At 43.9% G+C, this 26722-nt stretch overlaps 1 protein-coding gene and 1 pseudogene across 1 annotated transcript; one reads left to right on the plus strand and one right to left on the minus strand.

Annotated features, from left to right (window-relative positions):
* Nucleotides 1–385: 385 nt before the first annotated feature.
* LOC122037640 lies at nucleotides 386–3790 on the minus strand (annotated as a pseudogene).
* A 17473-nt stretch (nucleotides 3791–21263) lies between these two features.
* Nucleotides 21264–22255, plus strand: LOC122037635 (cytochrome c oxidase subunit 3). The gene is made up of 2 exons (XM_042597147.1): nucleotides 21264–22097; nucleotides 22142–22255. Exons 1-2 carry the CDS (start codon nucleotides 21322–21324, stop codon nucleotides 22161–22163), a joined length of 798 nt encoding a protein of 265 aa, XP_042453081.1. The 5' UTR covers nucleotides 21264–21321; the 3' UTR covers nucleotides 22164–22255.
* Nucleotides 22256–26722: the final 4467 nt, after the last annotated feature.

Genomic DNA, 26722 nt, shown 5'->3' on the forward strand with positions numbered 1-26722 from the left:
AGGGCGGAATTTCTTCCTATGTTTCTCTCTTCCGTATGCCTTTGTGAAGCATTCTTTATAATTCCTACGATTGGTGTAAGTGGTCGAAGGCTTGTAGCGAGGGTTTCTGGGTTCGGATAGTTCGGTACCGGCTCTCGGGAATCGTAGATGGGACCCTTGCCCTATGTGATTTTTGGCGCATTGCCTTCCAGCGAGTAAATGCTATCATTCTTTCCAGCAGACCCATCAGTAATCCAATCTGTCATCGCCTTATCCTATCCGGGCTTGTTTGTAAGCCTTCTCCCGCGGAGGCTAATCCTATCCGTTCATTCGGTCCTATCTTTCCAGTCGGCTATCATTTCAAGTCTTCCAGCTTGCCAAGCTTTCGGTGCTATTTCCTTTTCCTTTATAAAGACTTTTGATACTGCTTACTCGCATCCAGTGCTGAAGTTGTCTTCATTTTCGATTCCTTATCATCGTCCTTAGCTCTCTGCCCCGCCCTAAGCACGGGAACTTCCTTACTTTGAGTATGGAACTGGTAGATACCCTTTGAAGTGGAACTTTGAAGAACCTTATGAATATGATGATAGGTTTTATCCATGTCAAAGTACGGATTCTGATTCTCCAACAAGGACCATATGATGGGGAGAGTGTAGATAGTGATTGTAGCTCCTATTACTCTTGCTTTATCTGAAATATCATCACAGTAGATATTGACTTTGGAAGAAGAAATCGTAGAAAGACTATTGGCTAAATCTTATACAACTTTCGTGGAGCTAACTAGTAGTGACCAGGACCCGTCAAGCGAACAAGCCCAGTTGAACAAAGAAGCAGGCAGAAAGAAAAACCAAAAAGCTCTTCTTCTCTGTTACCTGCCGGCAAGGAGAACCGCATTCAGGTATAACCAATCGGGATTTAATGTTCCAAGTGCATCCAGCAGGAATCGAACCTACGAATTTCCCTCTTTACTAGATTGGGCGCTTTAACCATTCAGCCATGGATGGAAAGACTCCGCGAGTGAACTAGGTTTTGGTATTCCTTCTCGAGCTTCTATTTCTTCCGTTAAAGGAGATTCGAGAAAAGATGGAATAGGAAGACGTGTTTCCAGAACAAAGAAGATAGGGGTTGAGAAGGGGGAGTTAGCAAAGTTAGACAGGATTGGAATGAGCATAGGAACATGTATTGATGTACCAGATCGGCTAATGCTCCCAGGTTGATGCGATGTATTCCACCAGTGGACTGAAGACTTGATTATTGGTATATCGATCGGTCCAGCACGGATTGAAATAGAAGCCGGTTCGACAGGATTGAAAACGCAGTGCACCCAGGTAAATAAGGAACGAGATGAATACAGAGGTTAAACGAGCATCCCACACCCGTGCCCCACATAGGTCTTCCCCGAAACCCCCCAGTCACTAAGGTAAACAACGTCAAAAAAGCACCAATTTCTGTACCGGTTCCGGAAGAGCGAATAAAAAGGGGATGTTTTGTTAATAGGAACAAGAAAGTCTTTATAGCCGTTGCGATATAAACAAGAATACTCATCCGAGCCGCAGGAACATGTACATACGGAATACGAGAATTTCCACCTTGTTGAAGATCTAGTGGTGCTACCAATGAATAGCCATCGCTGTTAAGAAGAACCGAGATCCAATTCAAATTTGCGCATAGCTTCTGGTCTTTGACATAAAAAAAGAAGGTTGTAATAACGAAATGGACATCATGTGAGAATTTGGTCCTAGCTAGTGGAACAAGAAAGACATGGATCTATATTCAATACGCAATAAAAGGATTTGCCCCAGAATCATTCCCCTTGCTTTGTTTTCGCTCCGCTCGTGCGTGGCACTCCTAGCTCGCGGAGCGGCATACCGAAAAAAGAAAGGTTTTGGAAGAAAAAAAGTAGATTCCCTTTTGTGACCAAGAGCCCATCCTTGATCCAAGCCGAGTTTTGCCTCCCTCGGAGGGTTATTATATCGAAAGTCGTCCCTGAGCAGGAAGTCCATTGCCTTTATAACGATTTCCCCATTCCTCTCTTTCGAGAGATCTTGGAGCGCTTGGATGAGTCCAACGAGATCTTATCGAGTCACATCGTTTTTTCCGTTCCTTTGGTAGGCGAGATGTTGGGCTATGTCCAACCATGTCTCATGATCCCGATATATCTATGCTATCTCGAAATAGGAAGAAAGTAGGAACGCGGCCTTTTCACGTAATAGGTCCGGCGTATCGTGCGCATGAATCTCAACGTCAATTAAAGATTCTGGCGTGATGGGCTCTGTTTGTGGGGGGATGCAAATGAAAAAGGGCTTTTCCCTTTTGAATCCATTTAAAAGGCAGATTTTTTGCTCCCTCCGAGCCGCGAGATCCTTCATATGGAACCATTTGGTTCCCGAAAGTAGGGCCCTCCGCATCCCACAAATCAAATAAATGAGGTAATACAACTTCAAAATCAGAATCGGACAGCATATAGCGAATATAAAAAAATGAAAGAAGAAAGCGAAAGCTCTTCTTCAGAAGCAAGAAATAGATGAATAGTCAAAGAATTTTCACCACTTTCAGAAGGGATTGGAAGAAAAGTAGAAAGATTCTTTATTTATTTGTTTCTGTTGAGTTCTTCCCCCGCCCGGTCAGATGCTTCAATCCTTCATTCATATTCCGTCTCAATATCTTCTTTTTTTTCATGTCTATATTGCGAGTTTACAACTCGAATGTTTTACTAGTCTTCCCCTTCCATGTGAGAAAAATGGGGGTCTCCCCTAGACCTTATTCCGTCTAAGCTCTCATAGCATTCGTATTTCTTCCTTCTCTGCTGCACATCTGTACTCTTTCCCTTGCTTTATAGAGATCTTGGCTTTCTGGTTTTTTGTTTGTTCAGGGGGTGCTGGGGGGAAAGAGTTTAGGAAACCAAGCATGTAATAAGCGGAAATCATATCCACAGGCATGTCTGCAATGCGTTGGGCATTCCTCCAATCCCAAGTAGCTCCTTCGATGCATTAATCCGATGATCCTTTCCCCTTCCTCGCACAAAAGGCATGGGAAAGGGAGAACCTCAAGAATATGTCTCTTTATTACATGGGTTTGACTTACTTAACTTTAGATATTTATCTATGTATGCAATTTTCAAGCTCCCTATATGAGATGTTGAAACTCACATTCTGAATACATCAACTTGGTCATAGATTGAGGTTAACTCCTAACAACCCTAACCTAATAGTCTTAGATAGGTCGTCCCTTATGCTATTCCGGAAGGAGGACGGGAAAGAAGGAACTCTTAACTCACTTTAGAGAAGACCAAGATAGAGGACCTTTTACTACATGTTCTGTACAATCAAATACTTTGAGGGAAGAAGCCAAAGTCTCTCTTATAAGTGGGATAGCCGATGTAAGACTAAGACCGGGAAGAGGAAAAGCAGTTATTCCAGGTGTTCGAATGACATAGAGTGATGCCCGAAATCGCCGATTGGTACCTATGAATGAGTAGACTACGATCTCGGAACCTCTGGCCCACATCTGTGATAGAATACCCAATGGTGTGGGACGAATGTCCCGGGATAAATGCCATTTCCATCCTTGTCCAGTAGGCCACTCTAAGTGAGGGGGATTCTGAGTGGGAGTTTCTTGTAGTCAAAAATCCAAGGGTTGCCTTAGATTCAAGTCCAGGAACTGAAAGAGATGGGTAGAAAACTCTCCGTCCTTGAATGTGGAGAGGCACCTTCCCTAATATCTGATTCAGGCTATCCTGGCTCGGGAAGTTCACTCTTTCAGTTGCTGTTCCGGGGAAGGAGAAGGGGGAAGTGTCTCCATTTCCGCTCATAGAACCCGGAAAAATAGAACGTCGTTTAAGGACCAAGGATGCGATGTGAGAAGCGTAGGTCGGAGTAGCAGGAGTATGCGACAAGCAGTTGCATGTTCGGTGTGGGGGATCTTCTGTAACGAAATGAATTGGAACACTATGAATCCTCGCGGATATAGCGTGTGTGCCACGAGTGCTCCGTCTGCGAAAAGGAAGAATTTAAGAGAAACTTGGACCCGAAAGCATTTTCATACTTATATTTATTTAATATAAGGACTGGACCCATTTAAACAAAGTTCTAATTCCCCGTGGTAGACAAGACCTGAGTTAACACTACGAAACCGAACTGATCATGGGCCAGAACACCCCTAATTGGGCGACAAAGTGTGGACCTTTACCCGAAGCGTAAAGCTGATTCTATGACGCTTCCAAGCCCACAAAGGCGAACGAAATGACGTATATAGATCTAAATCGCTACTGATGCGTACGAAAAGTTGTCTAGTGATCCGACGGTGCCGAGTAGAAGGGCTCTTGCCCAACGGAGATTCTTTAGGTGTTCCGTGAGAGAGGCAGGAGTGAAGAAATACCAATAGAAGTACTGTATCAACCTTTCAAGAACCTTGAGAAGTCCTATGAAAGCTTCTAGAAAGCTTTATAACGATCGTTGACAGAGCATTGAAAAATTGCGTATAAATCAAAAGAATTTTGTGAAGAAAAAGCACTTCGAGGCGACACCCCCGGCCGCCTATGACAGTTTTTAAAAAACCTTCCCCTCCTTGGCCCGTGCTTTCAGACAATGTTTTATAGAAATAGGCATAGATGAACGGGTCATTCGTATGGGGCCTTTTTGCCTCTTCCTGTTGAGAGTTGGAAGGCGGGTGAGTGGATTGGCAAGCCAGCTAACGGGGCCGCCCAACGAATTGAGGATGACTCAAAACCTATATGCTTAACACATGCGAGTCGAACTTTTCGGGCAAAATCGACGCTCTGTAAACAAAGGTCGACCATTCTTATCTAATCGAAAGGCCGATAGACGAGTGGGCGAGACGGAAATGGGGGGTCGTGGTCGTGGAAAAATTGGGTTCGACTCCCATAGCCCGCACTAATCAGGTTCGGAAGCACAAGTTGGAGCCGACTGGTAAGCATTTTAGCAAGAATTTTAGAAACTGTGTTGCCGCTGCGCCTGAACATATCAAAGTCAGAAGGAACTTTACATTACATTTCGGTCCCAAAGTTTCGACCACTCACTATCTAGAGAGAAGCCCCAACCTCTTCCTTTCTATACTAAGAGTCATATTCAAAGGTATCCCAACACCGGTAATGCCCCATCTCTTAGTCAATCCGCTACGCACCTTAAGCGCTAGAAGGAATCTGGAAAGGGGTTCACCTCTTAGAAGTTTCGATCTTCCCCCAGCCTTGCCATCGAGAGTGAAACTTTATCCAACTCTTTCAGACCCTTAGTGGAAAGCTGCAATGAGAGCAGCAGGTAATTTCTTAAGGAAGCAAGAACTCTTAGGCAAGGAGGGGCGTAGCGCTTTTCGTTTAAAAGGGGATTTCTCTTTCTCTAGATTTTTGTCTTTCGAGATGCGAAGTTAATGGCATAGAGGCATATTTATATGTAGTGGTTCTCCCGAGGCACATGCGAACTCAGAAGCAGCAGCAGCATTCTCTGACGCATCCCGCAATTCCTGCTTCTTGATAGCAAAGGACAGATAGAAAACCAGTAATCCAGCATCTAGATAATATTTGTTAATTATGGAATTGATTTAAGTAAGAGTTACCGCATCTTTCATAGTAAACTCTCTAGTAGCGTTAAGAAGTCACTCTTCCAATACGAATACTGGTATAAATCATAGCTCTTTTCCTTTAGCTCTTACACTAAACTAAGTGAAAGCTTTCTATCTCAGCATCTACGTGGACTGAGTGGCTAACTATTATAGTGCATCGATCAGAATGTATTAATATAATCATAATAAGGTTTTTCTCACTTACTTGCTAGAGTAAGGTATGAAATCACTTACTCGCAGAGTCAGGAATTTGATTAAGTTTAAGCTTCAAATTCTATACTGGCGTAAAGGAAAAGAGTTGAATTTCGGCTATTACATCTATGGGTCAACGACTTTCTGGAGTCTCTTAAAGAGGGGATCGAAGCAAGGTCCAATCCCATTATTCTAAATAAGAATAATACGATCATCTCACAGATGAAGAAGTGAGCAAGCCTTTCTCCAATGGATTCTAACAGCGCAGACTAGGCATCTTTATCTGATTTCAATTTCTATATTAGTAAAGCCCCTTGTTTCAAGGCTAGGGCTTCCCCAGGAACATGGTTTAATTGCTATTTTCATTTAGCAGCATTGGCCGTAGAATCAAATATGGACGGTGACTGACCACTAGATCTGTCGATCGAGACCTTGGTCTTCCTGCAGTGCTATAGGCTTTTGACTCTCTCTCTCTATGGGCTTCGGGCTAACGCCCTAGATCCTCCACTAAATCCTCCAACGGTGAGACTGAGTGTATTACTATCTCTTAAGACTACAGAGGTACTATAATCTAAGTAGGGGTCCCTCAATTCTACTATCTCTGAACACTTTTCTGGGTGACCAAGACATAGACTCAGATTCCTTTGTATCCGGGCGCTTACCTCCCTTGTTAGGGATCGATGCTTCGCCTCATCCGTGCTCCCCGTCGTGACCTCGGCCCTTGACTCTTCAATAGATTCATCTGAACTTAAGAAAAAAGTGGTACTTTCTGTTTGCCTTCCCGTCTTTGATCAGCGGATCAGCCACATACTCCGAAGTAAGGTTAGTGACGGGAACGTAGCTTTTTTTTGGTCAGGTTTTCTGGGGGTTGGTTCCTCTGGTTCCGAACGCCTCACTTCTCTGACTTTCGGTGCTTATCTTCAATCATAAGATGGTCACCCGCCCTAAGCTACATCGGTTCACCATAGATATCTCGAGAACTTCTCTTCTTGACTAGGATAGCGCTCTTCCTTCTCAAATCTTTGCCTTTTCTTCACTTCTCCCAGCGCTGCTCAAGAAGAAGGTATCTACTACTCCGGTACCTACTATTCTTTCTATTCTTTCCGAACCTGGGGCTTCGCTTGCTCGCCCACTTAGGAATGTTGGTAGGCAGCATCTTTTGGTTTTCCACTTCCAAGAAAGACTTGAGTGAATTAACCATTCGCTTACCCCACTCCACTCTTTTCTTTTCAGGTCGGTCAGCCTGCTTCGCACCCTCGCATCCTATCGATAGCGATTTAGATCACCTCCCCACCTGCCTAACCTAATTCTTTCTGGGAAATCGATCGTGACAAGTCGACCTAATGAAAGCACCTTTAGATTGTAGATAGAAGCCCTTTGTCCACCGCAGGACTCATCCTCAATGCCTAAAATCGCCTAGTTCAGTCGCTTGTCTGCCACTTCCCATGCCCGAGATGCCCTTATGATGATGGGCGTGATCCATAGCCGATGTTGGCTAGAAGCAGTCTCAGTTGAAGCTATTACGCACCCCTTCCAGTTTCAGATCGATATTGAGTTCCATATCCTGTTACAGAGACTCCAGATGTAGAGAGAGATCCAGAGCCATTTGATCGAGATCGAGTAGCTATAGCAGATCCATCTCAACCCCGGGTAGACCCATTTTAGTAGCAACTGCCCCGGTAGGTCTCGTTCAAAAGCTACTTTAGTTGATGTGTCAAAATCAATGTGCTCGGTGATGATGTTGTCATCGCTGATGCGCAAGTTGCTTAAGTTGATTCTCAGTTTCTTCAGAAGTTAGGAGTTCCAATTTCAACTCAAAAATCTCTTCTTTCTGACACTGGTGCATTTGAGTTTGCTAAGCGCTTTTGCGTCAAGGGTGGACGCGTGCCATGTCTGCTCCTTCGTTCTTTGCTTGCTTACCTGAATCCATATGGTCTGATGGCTATATGTAAATAATATCCTTTAATTACGAGGGTTCTCTACCGCTCCGTGGGCTTAGTAAGGATAAGTGGTGGCCTTGCCTTGCCAAACTTCATCATAGAAGATCTCGTCACTTTGAGCGGGTTCTTGCTATGTACACCAAGGGTCACAATGACTCTCCATTAGAAGAGGTGCTTGGCGGAGTGAGCTTTCGCTTCCTTATCTTCGGGGTTTCATTATCTCCTTCCTTCTTAAAGAGATGAAACAAGAGGATTTAAAGGTGGCTCCTGATTCATTATTTCCAACAGAAAGAGTCCGGGACTTCAAGGAGTGGTCTTTGCTCAGGAACTGGATGAAGGATTGGCTTCGGTACGTCCATAGTGTCGCGAATTCACCGGATCTTTCCTTAAGTGACTTCTTTTCTGCACCAGAGGAGGAAAGTGCCATTATCGCCTACATCGGCACAAAGTGCCTTTACTGGTCTTCTCTGGAAGATCTATTCTTTGGTAGCAGAGAAGGGACGTCAGGCCGGAGACTCTTATAAAATAGCAGGGGCACGGGGGGCCTTGTGAGAATCTGTGCGTTGAATTAATGACTCCGAACGCGTACAAAAAGTATTAAAAAAAACCGCTTAGCTTTCAGGTTGAGACCCGTGTGGTCATCTGGTCCGAATACTGACTCTGTGCCCGGAAAGGACACTCTTAGTTAGTGAAGTCTAGGGACATTGGAAAGGACACTCTTAGTTAGTGAAGTCTAGGGACATTGGGGAAGTGACGCATTTGGCACACCTTACCAGTGGATGCCTCTTTCAAACCGAACCTTATGGAAAGCAGAATTCGTCAGGGACGTGGGTGATCTCTGGTTTGAATAAGATTGAACTCATATGGGTGATCTCTGGTTTGAATAAGATTGAACTCATATCGTGTAGGACGATTGGGATAACCCGGTCAAAGACTGATTATGCGCGTACGGTATGAAGGATTATGCGCGTACGGTATGAAGCTTGAAGGTTTTCGCAATAGGAAAGCGCTTGTGCGTCCGTTGCAGCCGACTGTCAGTCTTAGGCTTATTGCCGACTGTCAGTCTTAGGCTTATTGCCGACTGATAGAACAAATGAACCATTTCTCCCTCTCTGGGCGGGTTCTTTTCCTTCGACCTCGCTTCTTTTGCCGGTCTCTTTGCAGCGACCCGTCTTCCTGATAATCTCGCTCTAGTAAGAAAGAGATCTGAATCAGTTTAGGTAGTAGTTGCTTTTCTGGGAAAGGGGCGAAGAGCTGAACGAAGGGAAGGATATCCGAAAGGATAGGGCTCGAGCGAATATTTATGCGAGAGGGCCGACAAAAGGAGGCAGCGACCGATAGGTCGATTGTAGATTTAGATATGCTCGACTAATATTGATAAGGAGAGGGTATCCGTAAGGATAGAGCTCGAGCGTATGCGAGAGGGGCGACGGAAAGAATAGCAGTATTGAGCCAGCGACCGTAAGGGAGATCGTAGACCCTGATATGCTCGACTAATATTGTAAAGGAGAGGGGCGAAGAGCTGAAAAAAGACGAAGGGAAGGGGATCCGTAAGGATCGAGCTCGACTGATAAGGAGAGGGTACCCACTGGAGATGGATATAGATAGGTGAGACGATAGTCGATTGGCGAAGAGCTGAAAAAAGACGAAGGGAAGGGTATCTTTAGATATGCTCGACTGATAAGGTAAGAGTAAATGGCCTAAAGCCATTTACGACTGTTGCTGTGGGGCGAAGAGCTGAGAAGAAACGAAGGGAAGGGGCGACGGAAAGGGGAAGCTGGGGCTCTTGACTGCTAACAACTGGTTTGCGGCATCAAAATAAATGAGTAATCTTTGGCCCCTTCTTTTCGTTCAGTCCAGCGCAAGGAGCGAACGACAGTGACGCCGAAGAGGGGGAGTGAAAATCCTTAACTCAACCTCGAATGCGCTCCCGAAAGCTGCGATAGGGGAATCTCTAAGGGCACTTCGACTTCAAGGGGAGCCGGCTAGCTCTTTGACCTCCGGGGCTGGGCTTCGCGTCCGAGACCTACGGGATGATAGTAGATTTTACAAATATGAAAGGGAGTGGCGACCTGAGAGATTCACTCAAAGTACGTGAGCCCGACTTCCATTCCTATGAAAGAGACAAGATAAGGAGCAGCTCCTCATGTCCACATCCATGACCTAGGCCAATGACTGACTTCCCATGTCGCTCTCGGATCAAGGGCAGACGCTTCTTTCAAGGCCCCCTATGTGAATGAGTCAATAGCAGCTGTTCTATTTGAAGTCAGCTCAGCATCCTGCTGTCGCAGGGGAGAGAAAGTTCCTCGATTCCCGGTAGCCTCATCAGTGCTTTTCAGATGTTGGATTCCTCCTACGCGACCCATGCCTTCTTCGGGAAAGAGGTTCTTCATGAACGAATTTCATTCCCCAGACTACGGCAGTGAAAGTACTATATTTGCCATTCCCCAGTATAGAGAGCACGAGGGCCACCCAAAACCGGGTCTACTCAACCGGATTTGTTTTCATTCATAAATTGGACTCGGTGTGGTGGACATATCTCCTGCGTCCGATTGAGATCTCATCTCTTTATCCTTATGGAGTGTGAGTTGAAAGGGCTAGCTCTACTCCAGAGAGGTGGAATTGTAGAGTTCTTTCTGAATGAGAAGCGAAGAAAAGAAGGAGAGGAAGACCCCTCTTAGTGTTAATGTGAGGCCATCTCATCTATAAAAGGAAAGAGTACCTTGCACCAGTCCTCAAGTGGATAGCGAAGCAGAAGCCCGACACTTCCACTCAAAAAAAGAATCTGAGATCCTTGCTAGAGCAGGCCTTATTCTGTTCAGTTCCCTCTTCCTCTGAATAAGCATTTGGATAATCTATTTGTGCCCGCTTGTATCCATTTCCTTATACCTAATGCAGATGCTCTGACTGACATTTATTCTTTATAGAGAGAGTCTCAGCTCTAGAGACTCTAGTTTCAGCACCCGAAGCCCTTGCACCTGGACAACTAAGCCTTGCTTGCCGGGGAGCTACTCAGGCAATTCCGAAACAGAGGTAGAAGTTGGACCAAAACAATAGCATGAGGAAGGGAAGCAACGAAAGAATGAGAAAGTGACTTAAGCTCCCGAGTGCGAAGATCTAAGGACCATGCTCCACCCTCAGAAGAGGACTTAGACCAATGAGCATACTTCTTGAACCTGAAACTCACTCCACAAAGGCGTCTCACTCTAATGAAAAAAGGGGCGTGTACGCTTTATGACGGGTGCAGCGAGGGAAGTCCATCATTGCCAAGAGTTTCGGCAAGTATTCAATGAGAGAAAGAGTTCACTAGCTCCAGGCAAATCGATGAACTCTCGTCTCCTACTGCTCTTAATCGGCATAGATAGGAGAGTGGCCAGGCATGACCTATCACAGGCCATGCGTGCTTGAACTCATTCACTGTGGCATTAGATTAGATGAGCTGGGAGCCAGAGTTCCAGAAGGTCAGAATCAGAGCCTGACTCATTTTTTTGCTCTCACTGGTTCTCTTTGCCTTTGACCCTCTTGCCCAATAGATCTGGACCAGCTATGCCACCAGGTCGGGCACTTTCTAAGAATAAAGAAGCTCAATCCTGGAATCACTCCCTTAGTAGCTCGCAGATAAATCCCAACTATTATCTTGAGTTTAGCTCTTGTTCACGTGCTTAGCAGGAGGGAGGTCCCATTCAATTCATATAACATAGCCCCTCGCACGCCTACCAACTAGAATGAGGACAGCAAGATAGAACTCACACTCCACCTTTCTCGCTTGAATCGTCTTTCATCTCTCTCTTATCCCTCTCCGGAGAGAATTGGACTCTCGGACTAAGTTGATCGACTCTACCGTCATTCAATCAGGAAGAACCGGGCATCAATAAAGAAAGAAGCGCCTCTTTGACTCTGAATCATAGGCTAAGGAAGATTTAGTCAAGAAGTAGGCCTGGCACTACTCTCTTTCATTCATTCTTAGTACATCCACAGGGTCGGGGCTCGAAGGTCAGGGATCCGAGACCACTTTCTTGGTATGAGGAAGTCTAAATAGGTTCTTTAGTAAAGGCCACGGATCGCCTCTCGTCCTAATCCCAATAGCACGATGCCTCTGCTGCTCTGAAGAAAGAACTATTGAAGCTCCCCTCTCCTAGAGAAGAGTCCTGTTCAGCCTTATTTTACATCTTCCTTAGGGGATATTCAGCCTCTCAGCCTATGACTCTGATCTTCATTTCTTTTCCATAGTCTAGTAATTCTTCTTTGCAAGGGGCCCCTCTTCTTATCTCCTCATCAGCTTCTGGGCGAGAAAGTGAGGATATATAATAGCGAAGACTGCAAAGGATAGGGGGATTGACTTATATAAGAAGTAAAGAAATTAGATAGATGGCACAAAATGTTAGATTCGAATTTGAAAAGAACACGGATGTCTTGAAATCCAGTATATGCATATCAAAGTCAAGCTTGGGTTCTCTCTTGTTCGTGGCTCTGACTTTGGATAAAGTCTAGTTAAAACTAAGAAGGTCAATATCAGTGGGTCTGCCCTTATGGAATCTTTAGCATTTCAACCCATGGGTCCCAGTACGCTACACCACTCACAACTGGTACTTTATTGCCTCTGACGCTCATCCACTTAAGAAAGTGAGACCCCTCACTTGAACCATGCCCAATAACTAATAATAGCTTCTGAAGTGCTCTTACAATATTGAATTGTATACTATGGATATGATATGAAAAGTCTCACTCACTCCTCCGAGTGCTATAAGTTATGAAATAGCAAGTCTCAGTCTTATATACTGAACCACTTTCCCTCCCCTTACCTTTCCAACTCGCGCGTCATGAGATTTGCTCCTTATGGTCGAGATCTTATATACCTGCACTTCTCCTATTTACCTGAGGGCATCGGGTTCGCACCTTTGGAACTCCCATGAGCGGAAGATGCACTCTTTCCCGCCTCTTGTAATTAGTTTTTAAGTCAAGGATCGAATAGGAGCTATCAATGCTAAAAGTCTATGTACTCAAAACGAGTGGGAAGGAAAAAAGGGCCGAGCGATAGCGACGGGTACTGAACTTGATCAAATAAAAGACCTAGCTTGCTTTAAAGAACTAGGAAAAAGTGTTTTGAGACCCTTCATAGGGCTTGATCGAAACCCTCGCTTTATGATCTCACGGAAGAAGACTGAGGCCAAATGCATTTTTGAGGAACCCGGGCTTTCTAACTTGATTTCACATTTGGATCGCTATTGAAAACTGACTTTAGGTGCATTCGTACGAATATTGATCCAATTTCTCTATCAAAACGGAGTTTAGGCAAAAAAAAAAGGGCTTTCTAACTTGTCCCGAACGAGAAGAACGAGATAAGAAGAATGAGGGCAAAATGCAAAAACATAAAGAAAAAAAAGGGAATTTGAAAAAAAAGAACTTCCTCTTTCGTGGTCCGGGCATAATCTTTTTAATGTAAGAAGTTCGTTCGAGCACTTAATTGCCCATACTTTAAAGCTCGCTACATTATGGAGTGTTATATAAGGGGTAGGGTGACCTTTCATAAGCGGGTATCCCTGAAAGGGAAGAAATGGGTATTCTATATGAATGCGATGTGGAGTTTACAAATACCTTGAATGAAATGAAAGAAAAACACTTTTGATCTGGTCTACAATGGTGTACCATTGACTCTTTTCTTATGGTCGAGCTATTAAATAAGGAATTGACTACTATACTGTGAATTAGAAGGCCCCATTAGAGTGCTGACTCTATTATTGAAAACGTACGAAAGAGCTCTTTGAAAGGAGGATTCGACTCAATTTAGGAATTCAACCCTGATCTCGGGACCAAACCATTATCATATTTAGAATCTTCATTTCGTACCAAACCAGAGGGCACGTACCTGAGAAGATAGTTCCACCTTGGTATCAAGCACGTGTCTTAGCTGCAAGTCTTCTTCTTCTATTTGATGCTATTGCTTCAGAGATAAAGAGACGCAATCCGCCCTCACCTGACCCGCTCTTTGCTACTTCCAATCCTTGACTTCACCCCGAAGGAGGTCAATCACCTCCCTTTCTTTCACCTGTGCTTAGGTTTGGTTTTGAGTCAACGAACCTCACTCCTTTTCCCTGGCGTACGTAAGTGGGAGCGAAGGAGGGGTCGAGATATGGGTGGAAGGAAGAGTGAGTACGAGCGCTTCTTTCACTTCTGGATTAACAAAAGCAAAAAATCTTATAAAGAATTGGAAGCTAATATGATTCAGATACTATCAAGATGCTTAATCTATTTGATTAAAAGACTCATTTCCTATATGGAGCGGATGCAGATTCGTAGTCTTAGATAAGAGATTGAATGACTGTTAGGATCGAGAAGGCGCCGCCCGAGAAGAGCTTCACATGAGTGGCCCGGAATGGACCCTGAAGTCGGGAAGGGGTTGCTGTAAGAACCTTTCAATCAAGTTCAATTGAGATCATGATCATTGCCATATGCTTAACACGTGCCCCTTTTGATCAATAATTCATTCAATTGAGTTATGGAATGACCACTTTTTCGATAAAGCTAAAGCCCAGCCCAGTTGATCGAAAAAGCACTGGCTCAAGGCACCTGGAGTAGTCATAAATTTGCCTGCAAGGCCGGTCTCAGATCCGTAATTCGACCTCTGGAGGTCACTGATCAATCCCATATGTGTGACGGATGCTCTTAAATCAAAATGAATGGAAATAGGGAGTCCGCCTCTGATCTTTCCTGCGATAGCTCATTCCCGTTTGGAGTCTTGGTCTTCCTAATTTCATCATTATAGAACATATGAATTATATGGGTACGCCCCTCTTTGAAGTTCTCTTTCCCTCTTAAGTTTCACTCTAAGAAGGTTCTCATTTCTTTGGCCGACCCAAGTTAGACCCAAGTTAGGTAAGATAGCTACGTCACGTGCTAGACTTATGGGGTTTGTCTCGTTCTGTCGTATCCCAAACACTAAAGATGATATATATATTTATTTATTTATATATATATAAAGTATAGTGGTCTGATCCATGGCTCTCTTTATACTCCTCCATTTATTATTTATTATACTGATGACTCCTTTCCTTATTTAGCTCGCATCTTTTGTATTCAATTGCTCCAAATTCATTAAAGACTCAAGGGCTAATAAGGGCTCGACTAGAGGAGAGGGGCGCATCGAGGGGAGGGAAAGTACTCAACTTTAGCCTCCACTTCAAAGAAAGGGGGTACTGAAATGAAGATAGCTAGGTTAAAGTTCAGTTGGAATCCTAATAAAGAGAGTCTAGTAAGGAGTTACGGAACTTTTTTCCCCTAGGGGACAGAATTTGATAAAGAAATTGGATAAAGAAGAAAGAATTTATTTGAACCCTCCCTTTCCCTCCTTCCCATCCTTCTTCCAAAGAGGAGGAGTTCCTCAGAGGGAAGGGTTTGTATAGCACTGATGGTGGATCCCTGCAAGAGTAGTGAATTGCTATGAAAAACGTAAGGGGATCCGAACTTAGACTTATAGTGGGAAAGACCCCCTTCTGGTCGAGCTAGTATAGACCCTATAGCGTACCCGCTCTCACTATTTTATACTAGATCCCTTTAGGTCGCTCCCCCCTATAGTCGGCCCTTTATTCCACTCGGAACTCAAGACATTCGTGACCCCCTTAGACTCATTAAAAGAATGCATGTCTGTGCAGCATGGACGAATGATCTTTTTCTCTGAAATTCCACTACTCGAGTATACTCACTCAAGAGCTTGATTGAAAGGGTCTTAGGCAAGCAGAGCACTTCTTTATATTAGGGACCTCAGCCCACTCATGGCAAGGCACTATTGTAGGAGCTTGATCGATCATAACATTCATTCAAGAGGGGACTCTCATTATTCTTATTCTATTATATAATCCACTAAGGATTGATTGCCCATCCGGGGGCCTGCTTATATGTGCTACTTAGCTCTTAATTCCAGGAAGAGAGTCAATTCAACTAAACACCAATCACGCAAGAAGCGCGAGAGGGACCTGCTACTAGTTGCTTTTACCCGATGCGCACCTATTGAAGCGCTTTGACAAAGTGCATAAGTTTGTGCTTATATAGATGGATCCAACACATCTTTAAATAGATCTTTTGCGTAAATATTCTAGAGAGGACCTAAAGGCTTTCCTTATTAAAAAAAAAAAGACCTAGATGGAACCTATGGAAAAAAGACACACCTGATCGTGTGCGCGTGATATTGGTCGGTTTCATAACATGACTCAGATAAAGTTGCAGTTTAAGTCAAAGTTGAATAAAAGATGTTTTCAGTTTGTATAGACAATTCAATGAGGTTTAGTTCAAGTGGGACTACTGACTACCCAGTTTTCCTTAGGGGTGACTCCCCTCTTGCCTTCCAGTAGTTGACACTAGGTTTCAGGTAAATGAATTGGATCGAGGAAGGTACTCAAAAATGAATCTTATTAAGAATTGTTTGCGACGAGGCGCTTGAGATATTGACTTCTTACATATAAATGAGCCCTCTCGCTAATATATTGCTCGTGTATACCCGATCGTTCAGGCTCTCGCACTTAGCTCTCGCTCGTGCTTCTCGCCTATGGCTCGAGCTATTTTATACCTTTCGCGTGACAAGTTCAGTATATTAAGGAAGTGCCCTCTATTCCCCAGCTAGCACCAGGTCGTCAATGGTGTACCATTGACTCTTTCCAGCTAGCACCAGGTCGTCAATGGTGTACCATTGACTCAGGCACCAGTCGTGAATGGCTATCGGCCATTCACTCTACCCAGTCGTGAATGGCTATTCAAAACTACGACAGATCTGCCCAACAACTTACTAAATTAAGGGTATCCCTCGGATAGAGCTCGACTGTTAAGGAGAGGGTATCGACAGATAGAGCTCGAGCGTATGCGAGAGGGTATCCCTCGGATATGCTCGACTGATAAGGAGAGGGCCGACTACAAGAGTAGCATATTTGAGGCAGCGACCGTAAGGTCGATTGTAGACTTAGATATGCTCGAGCGTATGCGAGAGGGTATCCCTCGGATATGCTCGACTGATAAGGAGAGGGCCGACTACAAGAGTAGCATATTTGAGGCAGCGACCGTAAGGTCGATTGTAGACTTAGATATGCTCGAGCGTATGCGAGAGGGTATCCCTCGGATATGCTCGACTGATAAGGAGAGGGCCGACTACAAGAGTAGCATATTTGAGGCAGCGACCGATAGGTCGATTGTAGAGTCAGATAGAGCTCGACTGATAAGGAGAGGGGCGAAGAGCTGAGCCGCAAGGCGAAGGATTATCATATAAGGTGAGACGATAGTCGATTGGCGACGGAAAGAGTAGTTGAGCCAGCGACCGTAAGGTCGATTGTAGACCCGATAGAGCTCGAGCGTATGCGAGAGGGTATCTTTAGATATGCTCGACTGATAAGGTAAGAGTAAATGGCCTAAAGCCATTTACGACTGTTGCTGTGGGCCGACGGGGAATAGAGGCAGCGCAATACCATCATGACTTTTGGGAATCAACCGATTGAGCTCGCCCGAAGGGCGAGGGGCGAAGAGCTGAACGAAGGGAAGGGGGATTGTAGATTTAGATATGCTCGACTAATATTGATAAGGAGAGGGGCGACGGAAAGAGTAGGATAGCAGTAGTTAATAGCAGTAGTTGAGCCAGCGCAATACCATCATTACTTTTGGTCGATTGGAGACGTAAGGATCGAGCTCGACTGATAAGGAGAGGGTACCCACAGGATAGGTGAGACGATAGTCGATTGGCGAAGAGCTGAACGAAAGGGAAGGGTCAGATCAGTATACGTTTTTCATAGCCCCACCCTAAGTAATCGCTAAATCAAAGAAAAGTTTGCTGCGGTACGAGCATCGCGACGTGTAGACGGGGCTGAGTGGTGAAAAAGAAAGGCCCGAGGTCACGACGGGTAGCGACGTGAGGGACTACTTTCTTTCCCTTTCCGTGCTCTAAGGCAGCGAGAGGAGAGAAATTCCTTATTGTAACTCGACTAGCAGGAGAGGGATTCCTTTGTTGATGGTGTCAGTTCGCTTGACTTTCATTTTCTCTCCTGGTCTTTGTTTGATAGGCAGCTCGCGTTTCAGCAGCTCTTTACTCTTTGAAAGAGGGAGGCACGCACTACATTAAGAAAGGTCTTAGTCCCCAGTAGAGGAAAGGCACATATATAATAAGGATACGCGGGAGCTACAGTAAATGAGAAACGAGTGTTCAAACGTTGTAGCCATATGAAGCAGCAGCTTCTGTTCTTGGCTCCGTACCAGTTCTTTTTGGTTTGAAAGAGGTGGGGAAGTCAAGTAAAAGAAGAAGGGCGGTGGTAAGGTGAGGGCATTACATTTATTTTGTTCACCGATGGAAGCCCGGATATCAAGCTCAAGCTCTTTTCCTTTTGCCACGGGAATGGTAAAGAAAGCGACTTGACTAAGAAAATCAGGCTCGCTTGTCGGATTCATTTAAGAAAAAGCTTTTTTTCTGACTGCTTTCTGGAATAGCTTGCTTTGTGACTGCAAACTCAAAAGTCCAATTCAATTAGGCCTGAGCCCCTGTGGGAGTGCGGACTGAGGTGCGGTATGCCCGCGGGATCAAGTTGCCAATGCGAGTCACGGGCAGAGTTGGACACAATATTTTGAAGCGTGATGCTGATAAGTCCACTCGAGAAGATAGAACTTCCGGGGCCTTTCTTTGATGAGGCACGACAAAAGGAGTGGTTTGATGTGATCTCTTTTCTCCTCGTACCTTCCCCGGTCCAAGGTGCGCTTTTGGGCAGTCGCAAGCAAGTTTCCAACAAGTTATAACGCACTCGCTCACTATACTAGAGCGAGACTCTATCACTATACTAGATAGAGAGTCTCTGACTATCAGTGGAGCGAGACTCTATCACTATACTAGAGCGAGACAGAGAAGGAAAAGATCAGATTCAAAGCCACTTACGAGTCCACTTTAGAGTGCTAAAAGAGAATCAGAAATTAGAAGTGACAGAGTGCTTTTATTGACGCTTCCTTTCAGTGCAATGCATTTCCACTTAGGAGTCCGACCCTCTTATATACCATCTCTTCCTATTCGTTTCAAGAGAGACTTACTAGAACTTCTAGATCATAGAAGACTGTTCATATAAATAATGCAATGAAAGAGAACACCACAACAGAACCGATTTACTCTAAAGCAACCCGGCCCTATAACGACCGAAAGACCATTCCTCGATCCCTCGGCCGAGGCAGCCGAAGCCTCCGAAAGGGCCCGAGCGGAAGCCATCCGAGAAATGGAATGCGTGACAAGACGTGACGAGTCAAATTAAGAAGGAAGAATCGAGACACCCGGGAGCATTAGCAAAGGGAAGGATTATCATATAACGTGAGACGATAGTCGACTGGCGAAGAGCTGAACGAAAGGGAAGGGGTAGATCTTTCTCCGTTTTTCATAGCCGAAGCAATGATCTTGCTCGGGCGGCGAATTGAACCAATGATCGCCTCTTTGCTTAGTTTCACGCTTTCAGCACCTCTTTTCTCTCTCTCTTTGAATTGATTTCGGTGATTTCGGAAGGGAAGTATATTTGGTAAAGGAGTTCACGAATTCGCTTTCATGAAAGGATCTTACTACGTTAGTGGTTAAAAAGATGGAATCACTCAACCTTTCGGTAGACCAAAAAGATGAAGGAAGAGGTTCTGAAAGAAGTGACTCGACTGAAAGGTTCTAACAGATCTCGAGCGAAGCGAGAGGTTCTCTAAGATCTCGACCGCTAGGGTTTTGAGAGGTGAAGAATGAAGTTTGGGGCCCTCCTCTGACTCAAGCATTGGATTAGCTTCAGGCATTTCAGGATATTCTCGAGAAGACCAAGTAAGTTTAGTAAAGAGAATTTGATTGTAGAACCTCTTTCTGGGTCCCTCCCGTTAGATCGTAAAATGTATTACAAGCTAGGCCCATGGAAAGCGTTTTGATCAATTAATTCCACCAGCACCTTCTCTGCTCTTCAAACCTGCCCCTAGGCAAGGTCCTGATTGTGTTCCAATAGGGGAGTCGGGCGGAGTGCTCAACTAGTTCGGATACTCTAGCGGCGAAGTCAGCAGCTAAGGCTAGGTAAGGATCACCAAGATGCGAGACCCATAACTCTCTAGTAGCTCAGTTACGAATAAACATCCTCTTATTAATGCTTGCATGAGCGGATAGATCAAATATTGATGTAAGTAGTGAAAGAGGCGCGGGCACCGCCAACAAATAGGCTTGTTTTTCTTTATTTTCCCGCAGAATCCTATGTGAGCAAAATCGAAATCAATCGCTCACGGGAAATTCAATGTTCTAGTCGCGGAAAGTATCCGTAGGTTCCGTAAAGCAGTGCAGCGAAGCGGGTAGTTGAGTTCCTACTAAGCGCAGTCAAAGGGCAAAGTGCTTCTTCTAGGTAGCGGTACGCTTTCTAGTGTAATAAGTAATGAAAGGCAGTCGAAGTCTTCATCGACAGCACTGAAGAAGAAGGAATTGAAGGGGCGAAGAGCTGAACGGAAGGGAAGGGGCGAAGAGCTGAACGGAAGGGAAGGGGCGAAGAGCTGAACGGAAGGGAAGGGGCGAAGAGCTGAACGGAAGGGAAGGGGCGAAGAGCTGAACGGAAGGGAAGGGGCGAAGAGCTGAACGGAAGGGAAGGGGCGAAGAGCTGAACGGAAGGGAAGGGGCGAAGAGCTGAACGGAAGGGAAGGGGCGAAGAGCTGAACGGAAGGGAAGGGTAGACGAAAGGATATGCTCGAGCGTATGCGAGAGGGGCGAAGTACAATAAGGGAACGGAAGGGAAGGGGCTGGCCGGAAGAATACGAGGTGGAATTGCTTTTAGAGCATTATGCCCTTCTACGAACGAGGGAACCTATTAATTATTAATTATATGGCCACCGCTACGAGATCGTCCGGTAAAGACATAAAGAAAGAACCCTGGTGTCGAAATGGCGATTGAAGCGTCGGAAATAGCCAATGCGCTCATATCTCGAATTGCACCACTACCTTTTCGATAACAAAGCCCTCGACCAAGGGATTAACCCGAAATGAGTGATTCCGCCCACCTCTTTCGAGTTTCAGTGCGTTCTGTACCTCGAAAAAGGGTCCTACGCCCGCAACAACAACAAGAATCGCCTGAGCCAATTAGCTGTTGCCGACCTCACTCCACCTCGCTTTCGACCTTAGCTCCTATGCTTGCTGCCGACCCAAAGAGAATACCAGTTTCCGACCGGACAGGAGAAGCTAATGCCATTCTCAATCTCAATTAGAATAAGCGGGGAACTCTTCTTTTATCCTTTCTCATTGGTAGAGGTGAATAAGGATAGGTTTGCCGAAGTCCAGATCGCCCTATCATTCAAGCACCTTCCTTTTCCTTTTCGAAATATAGTATAGAAATAGTTGTCGATTCGCTTTTTTTTTATCTTCCTTTAGCCTTTCGTGGGGATCGAATCCTCTTGTCCTCTCAACTCATATTTCCCACGTAGTTCGCCGGTAAAACCAACGATTATTTTCTTAGTCTTAGAAGGATGCTTTTCTTTTCTAGTTAGACCTCTATCAATACAATGAAAGAACCATCCCTTCCCTATTTCTTTGTCCTGTCAGATAGAAAGAAAATGTGACCCGCCTTTCTTTACCACTTTAGGGGATGGGGTTTTTTTTGGGGTGGGTTTACATACAACCGAGGCAAAGTGGTTTATGATTGAATCTCAGAGGCATTCTTCTCATTTGGTAGATCCAAGTCCATGGCCTATTTCGGGTTCACTCGGAGCTTTGGCAACCACCGTAGGGGGTGTGATGTACATGCACTCATTTCAAGGGGGTGCAACACTTCTCAGTTTGGGCCTCATATTTCTCCTATATATTCTTTTCGTATGGTGGCGCGATGTTCTACGTGAATCCACGTTGGAAGGACATCATACCAAAGTCGTACAATTAGGACTTCGATATGGTTTTCTTCTGTTTATCGTATCGGAGGTTATGTTCTTTTTTGCTTTTTTTTGGGCTTCTTCTCATTCTTCTTTGGCACCTACGGTAGAGATTGGAGGTATTTGGCCCCCAAAAGGGATTGGGGTTTTAGATCCTTGGGAAATCCCTTTTCTTAATACCCCTATTCTCCTTTCATCCGGAGCTGCCGTAACTTGGGCTCATCATGCTATACTCGCGGGGAAGGAAAAACGAGCAGTTTATGCTTTAGTAGCTACCGTTTTTCTGGCTCTAGTATTCACTGGATTTCAAGGAATGGAATATTATCAAGCACCTTTCACTATTTCGGATAGTGTTTATGGTTCTACCTTTTTCTTAGCAACTGGCTTTCATGGTTTTCATGTGATTATAGGTACTCTTTTCTTGATCGTATGTGGTATTCGCCAATATCTTGGTCATCTTACTAAAGAGCATCACGTTGGCTTTGAAGCAGCTGCATGGTACTGGCATTTTGTAGACGTGGTTCGGTTATTCCTATTTGTCTCTATCTATTGTCCTATTTGTCTCTATCTATTGTCCTATTTGTCTCTATCTATTGGTGGGGAGGTATATGAAGGAACGAAAGGGTGGATTACAAAATTCAAGCTCGAAGACAAAGAGAATCGGGCTTTTCCAAAGAATGACTGCAGTTTTCCCACTCCCTTTGATTATCATATACAAGAAAGTGTCTTCCACTTTCCTACCAAATCTCTTTTTATTCTGGCACATAAATTCAGGGATCGAAGAAATTATGGCGGATCATGTTCACCAAGAAATGACCCGAAATTTGATCTTGGTCTGTTTAAGATTGTTCTTTTTAATCGTAATTAAAGATGTTTTCTTGTTAATAGTTTTTTTTTTAATAGAGAGTTTCTTTTTATTTCTTTTATGAATTATGAAAAAATTGAATTGAAGAACCTAATGGATCGAATTTGAAGGGTGACTGCCCCGGCGGGCTTTCTCAGACGAAGAGGGCACCAGACGGGTGCAGCACAGACGGACACCGCAGTACCATCGTTCACGGCAGGAAAGCACAGGAGACAACAACACAGAGCCCTTTCTTTCAGAACCTAACCTGCCAGTAGCCTCCTCTTTCTTCTATGAATATCACCGAAAACTTCATGGCTCCATTTTTTAAGTAAAGCTGAAAAATTGTCCAGTGAGACCATCATATTATCATTAGATCCAGACCACCCAAATCCAAGAAATTCTCATGAGCTAGCCAGGCCTGTTGAAAGTGAAATCTACGCTCATCATTCTTTTTCGAAGGAGAGAGACAACGAACACAAACCGGATGATGATCAGAATGTGTTTTAGGCAAAGTCAAGGCCTTTACTGAACCGAACAAATCCATCCATTGTGTATTTGAAACAGCTCTATCAAGCTTCACCCTTGTATAATGAATCCCCTAACTATTGTTATTCCACGTTAATCGCGGACCCGCCAACTCCATATCAAGAAGGTTGCAAAAATTCAAAACAATCAAGTAACTGCTTACACTGAGCCGTATTGACCCCTTTTCTACCACATTTCTCATCTGCAGATAGAACCTGGTTGAAGTCCCCCATCACCAACCACGGTAAATCATGAAGCTTGCTGGCCAAGCAAAGCGACTCCCACAACTTCTTCCTTTCTTCCGCCCTCGGGCATCCATAAAGAGCAGTCAGGAGCCACTGCCCTTTCCCATTAGTCTTAATCAATGCATGTATTAATTGAGAAGAGTAAGCAGCAACTTCAACTTCCACCTCATTCGAGTTCCATAAAATCTAAATTCCCCCCATTCGCCGCAACACGAAAATGATCAGAGAGACCAATTCTACGACAGGCTCTATCTGCTCTTCGCCCCAAAAGTTCAAAGAATGAAACTTTTGTTCAGCTCTGAAAATACTGCTGATGGGGAAAACTCAAATTAAATAAATTACTTATGGAAAGTCGAGTCAAATGCTGATCTCATGACTCGACTTTTTCTTACATCAGTAGTATTTTGAGTCGTGAATGGCCTTAGCCATAAAATACCTATGATGGGTTTTTTAGGCGAAAAACACGGGTTTTACAAAACCATCTCGTAATTATCTAACTCCACAGAGGGAAAATTCATTTTAAGCCAAAAACACGGGGATTACACAAAATGTCGAACTGAGAAACTCTGTCCCGAGGGGAAATTGTGTTTATGCGAAAAAGACGGGTTTTACAACTTTTTTGAAACATAAATGCAAAAGATCACTTTGAGATTTTCATACTCAATCCCTCGCCATCTGGAGCTAATATAGAAGGAAAATGACGAGCAAACCAATGCCTTAAGCCACTCAGCCATACCTCCAACCAAAAAGAAAGAAAAGAAATGAAACTCAAACAAATAACACGTACCATCTTTAGGAAGGTAGGAAGGTAGGAAATGTGCGTAACTAATTAAATAGGTCAAGGTCAGACCATACAAAGCACCTACCCAACTCCTTCACGGAAAAAAACAATCCCTATACACTAAATGATCCCTAAACATATATTACTATTCTATATGATCCCTATTATCTCTACTAATAATGTCCTCTAATCTAATTCCCTTCTTTAGTGGAATTTGAAACAGTTGTAAATGTACTCTTTATTCCAAATGCCTATCAATCGGTACCCTTGAGTCGAGGATGGCTAGCTTCAGAAGTCAAAAGCTAGAGCTAACTACCTTCCTTCTTCGCCTATAAATCGGTACCCTTGAGTCGAGGAAGAGGGTCTTAATTGGCATAAGTTGATACCTTCCTTGCTTTTAGCTACCACAATTAGTGTACAAATTTCTATAACTCAGAAATTGAGGATGATGGCTGCCCCGAAAAACGAGCTGAGAGGCCATCAAATCCACGTATAACGCCAGATGTGTGTTCCGATGGCTCAACATACTTGGTACGCTGCGTAGATGCCTAATTAGAGATAGAGCAATGGTAGAGTAGAGCCAGATAGAGTAGAGCCAGATAGAGTAGAGCCAGCCATCACCCATCAGCAGTATTTAAAATGAAAGGTTGACCTACTTAAGAGGATTAAGAGGCACCGACAGAAAGAGAGAGGGGTTGCCATACTTAAGAAAAGTCAGGAATGAATTAAAAAAAGCAAGGACTCAACTCAAACCTATCTTGTCTATGAAAGCAATCCTTACTCTTCTATACCATCAATCCTGTCATAAAGACCTATAAAATAGAGTATTACAAAGTAAGGGTAAAGACCTATAAAATAGAGTATTACAAAGTATAAGAGAAATCCGTAGAATCTGCATTACTATACATCTTAATACCATATAACATAAAGACCTATTAAATTGAACCTGATAACATAAAGACCTATTAAATAGAGTCAATACCATATAACATAAAGACCTATAAATAGAGACCTATCAAATAGAGGAAATACCAGATAACATAAAGACCTATTAAATAGAGTATAACAAAGGCTCCCATTCTCAACGCTGCATCTTCGTAGTATTTTCTTCCCTTTGGTATTCCAGTTCTTTTGAGTCCTTACGAGAAATTTAAATGCCTCCACATGCAAATACCATCTTTAGGGAATAGAAAGAGGTAGGACAAACTATTGGTCAATTGGAAAAACAGGTACAATACTACAAGAAAGCCCTTTAAAGAAATGCATATACTATTCTTTTCTTTCCCACCTTTAGGGAATAGAATAACTACAAGAAAGCCCTTCAGAAATGCATACACTATTCTTTCCCACCTTTAGGGAATAGAATAACTACAAGAAAGCCCTTCCAACCTGAGATAATGCGTAACAAGAAAGAGGTTCTAAATGCCCTTCCTGAAATGCTTAACACTTTTAAACCCTTTAGTGTAAAGAGTCAGATTAAGATCAATTCCTGGAAGTGAGCTGAAGCAAATGTTCTGTCGGGGATCAGTAACTCAATTATATATAATGAACCCCCTAGGGAGGGTAGGAAATGAATCAATTTCTATAGGTACATATTTGTGCTGTGCATTTATACCCAAGAGTGAGAACCCTTACTTATACTTAAAAGCACTACTCACAAGTGTTTTCTTTTTCTCTTTATTTGGATTCTCCTGGATAGCAATTCCTAAGTATCTGTATCCCTGGGTAGCTATACTTCCCTTTTACTTATCTTTTTATCGTCACTCTTCATTCTCGTATCCTGGATAGCTACACTTTTTATTGATAGCTAAACTTAGTTTTTTCGTCACTCTTCATTGTACGTCGGCATTCTATTCGAATTCTACGTCGGTATTTTATGCTAACTCGTCCTTGTATGCTATGGTTCTCCTGAATCCCGAACTCGTCATTGTACGCAATCTTTCTTGTCACTAGAGTGTTTTTTTATCCTTTACACAGGAAAGTCTACTGTACGTGTCTAGGCAATAGTGATCTCTTTAACTCTAAAGTCTGGGCTATCAATTATCTATTGTAGTGCTCTCACTTTGTACTGACATCAATCAATCTGTACACTTTGTACTGACGGTATTGGTTATTCGTACTGTATTCTGATTTTGTTATTCTATATATAATTGAGAAAGGTCTTCATTTCTATCTCTGCCTGTCATGTCACTCTACCTCCAGTATCGCGCTTTGTTCTATCTGTGCTTCCCCTACTCTGCTCTGCTTCACTTGGCTTGGCTCCCCGGTCGGTTCTGATCTTAGCATCTTAGCATCTGAGCATCTTCTCTAGCTCTTCGGATTCTCTACTTCTGATCTTAGTTAGCATCTGAGCTCTCTTCGGCTCTAAGCTATTCTAAGCTCTCTCTTCCTATTCCTATATGGATTTCCTTTCGCTTACTCTGCGACTCTTCCGGTTGTTTGCTCTCCTTTGTGCGACTCTTCCGGTTGCTTGAGTTGAGCCAGAGATCTGACTATTAAATAGTAGTGGCCCATGAACGACCTCAGCACCAAGTCGAGAATGTATTTACATTCCCTCTTTCCAGTATCCATTCCCTCCCTAGCAAGCACCGGCGCACCAGATCGTTCATGTAAACATTCCCTCTTTCCAATTCCTGGCTTTTTCCATTCCCTCCCTGGTTCCAAGTGAGAGAGTCCTAGTCGGGGATCAGGAACAGCGCATTCGAGAGTAGTAGTAGTTCTTAGGGATCAAAGTTTGAGAATCCCTCTTCTCTCTCATACCTAGGGTACGTGC

The sequence above is a fragment of the Zingiber officinale genome, unplaced genomic scaffold (assembly GCF_018446385.1).
Source record: "Zingiber officinale cultivar Zhangliang unplaced genomic scaffold, Zo_v1.1 ctg70, whole genome shotgun sequence".
Classification (NCBI taxonomy): Eukaryota; Viridiplantae; Streptophyta; class Magnoliopsida; order Zingiberales; family Zingiberaceae; genus Zingiber; species Zingiber officinale.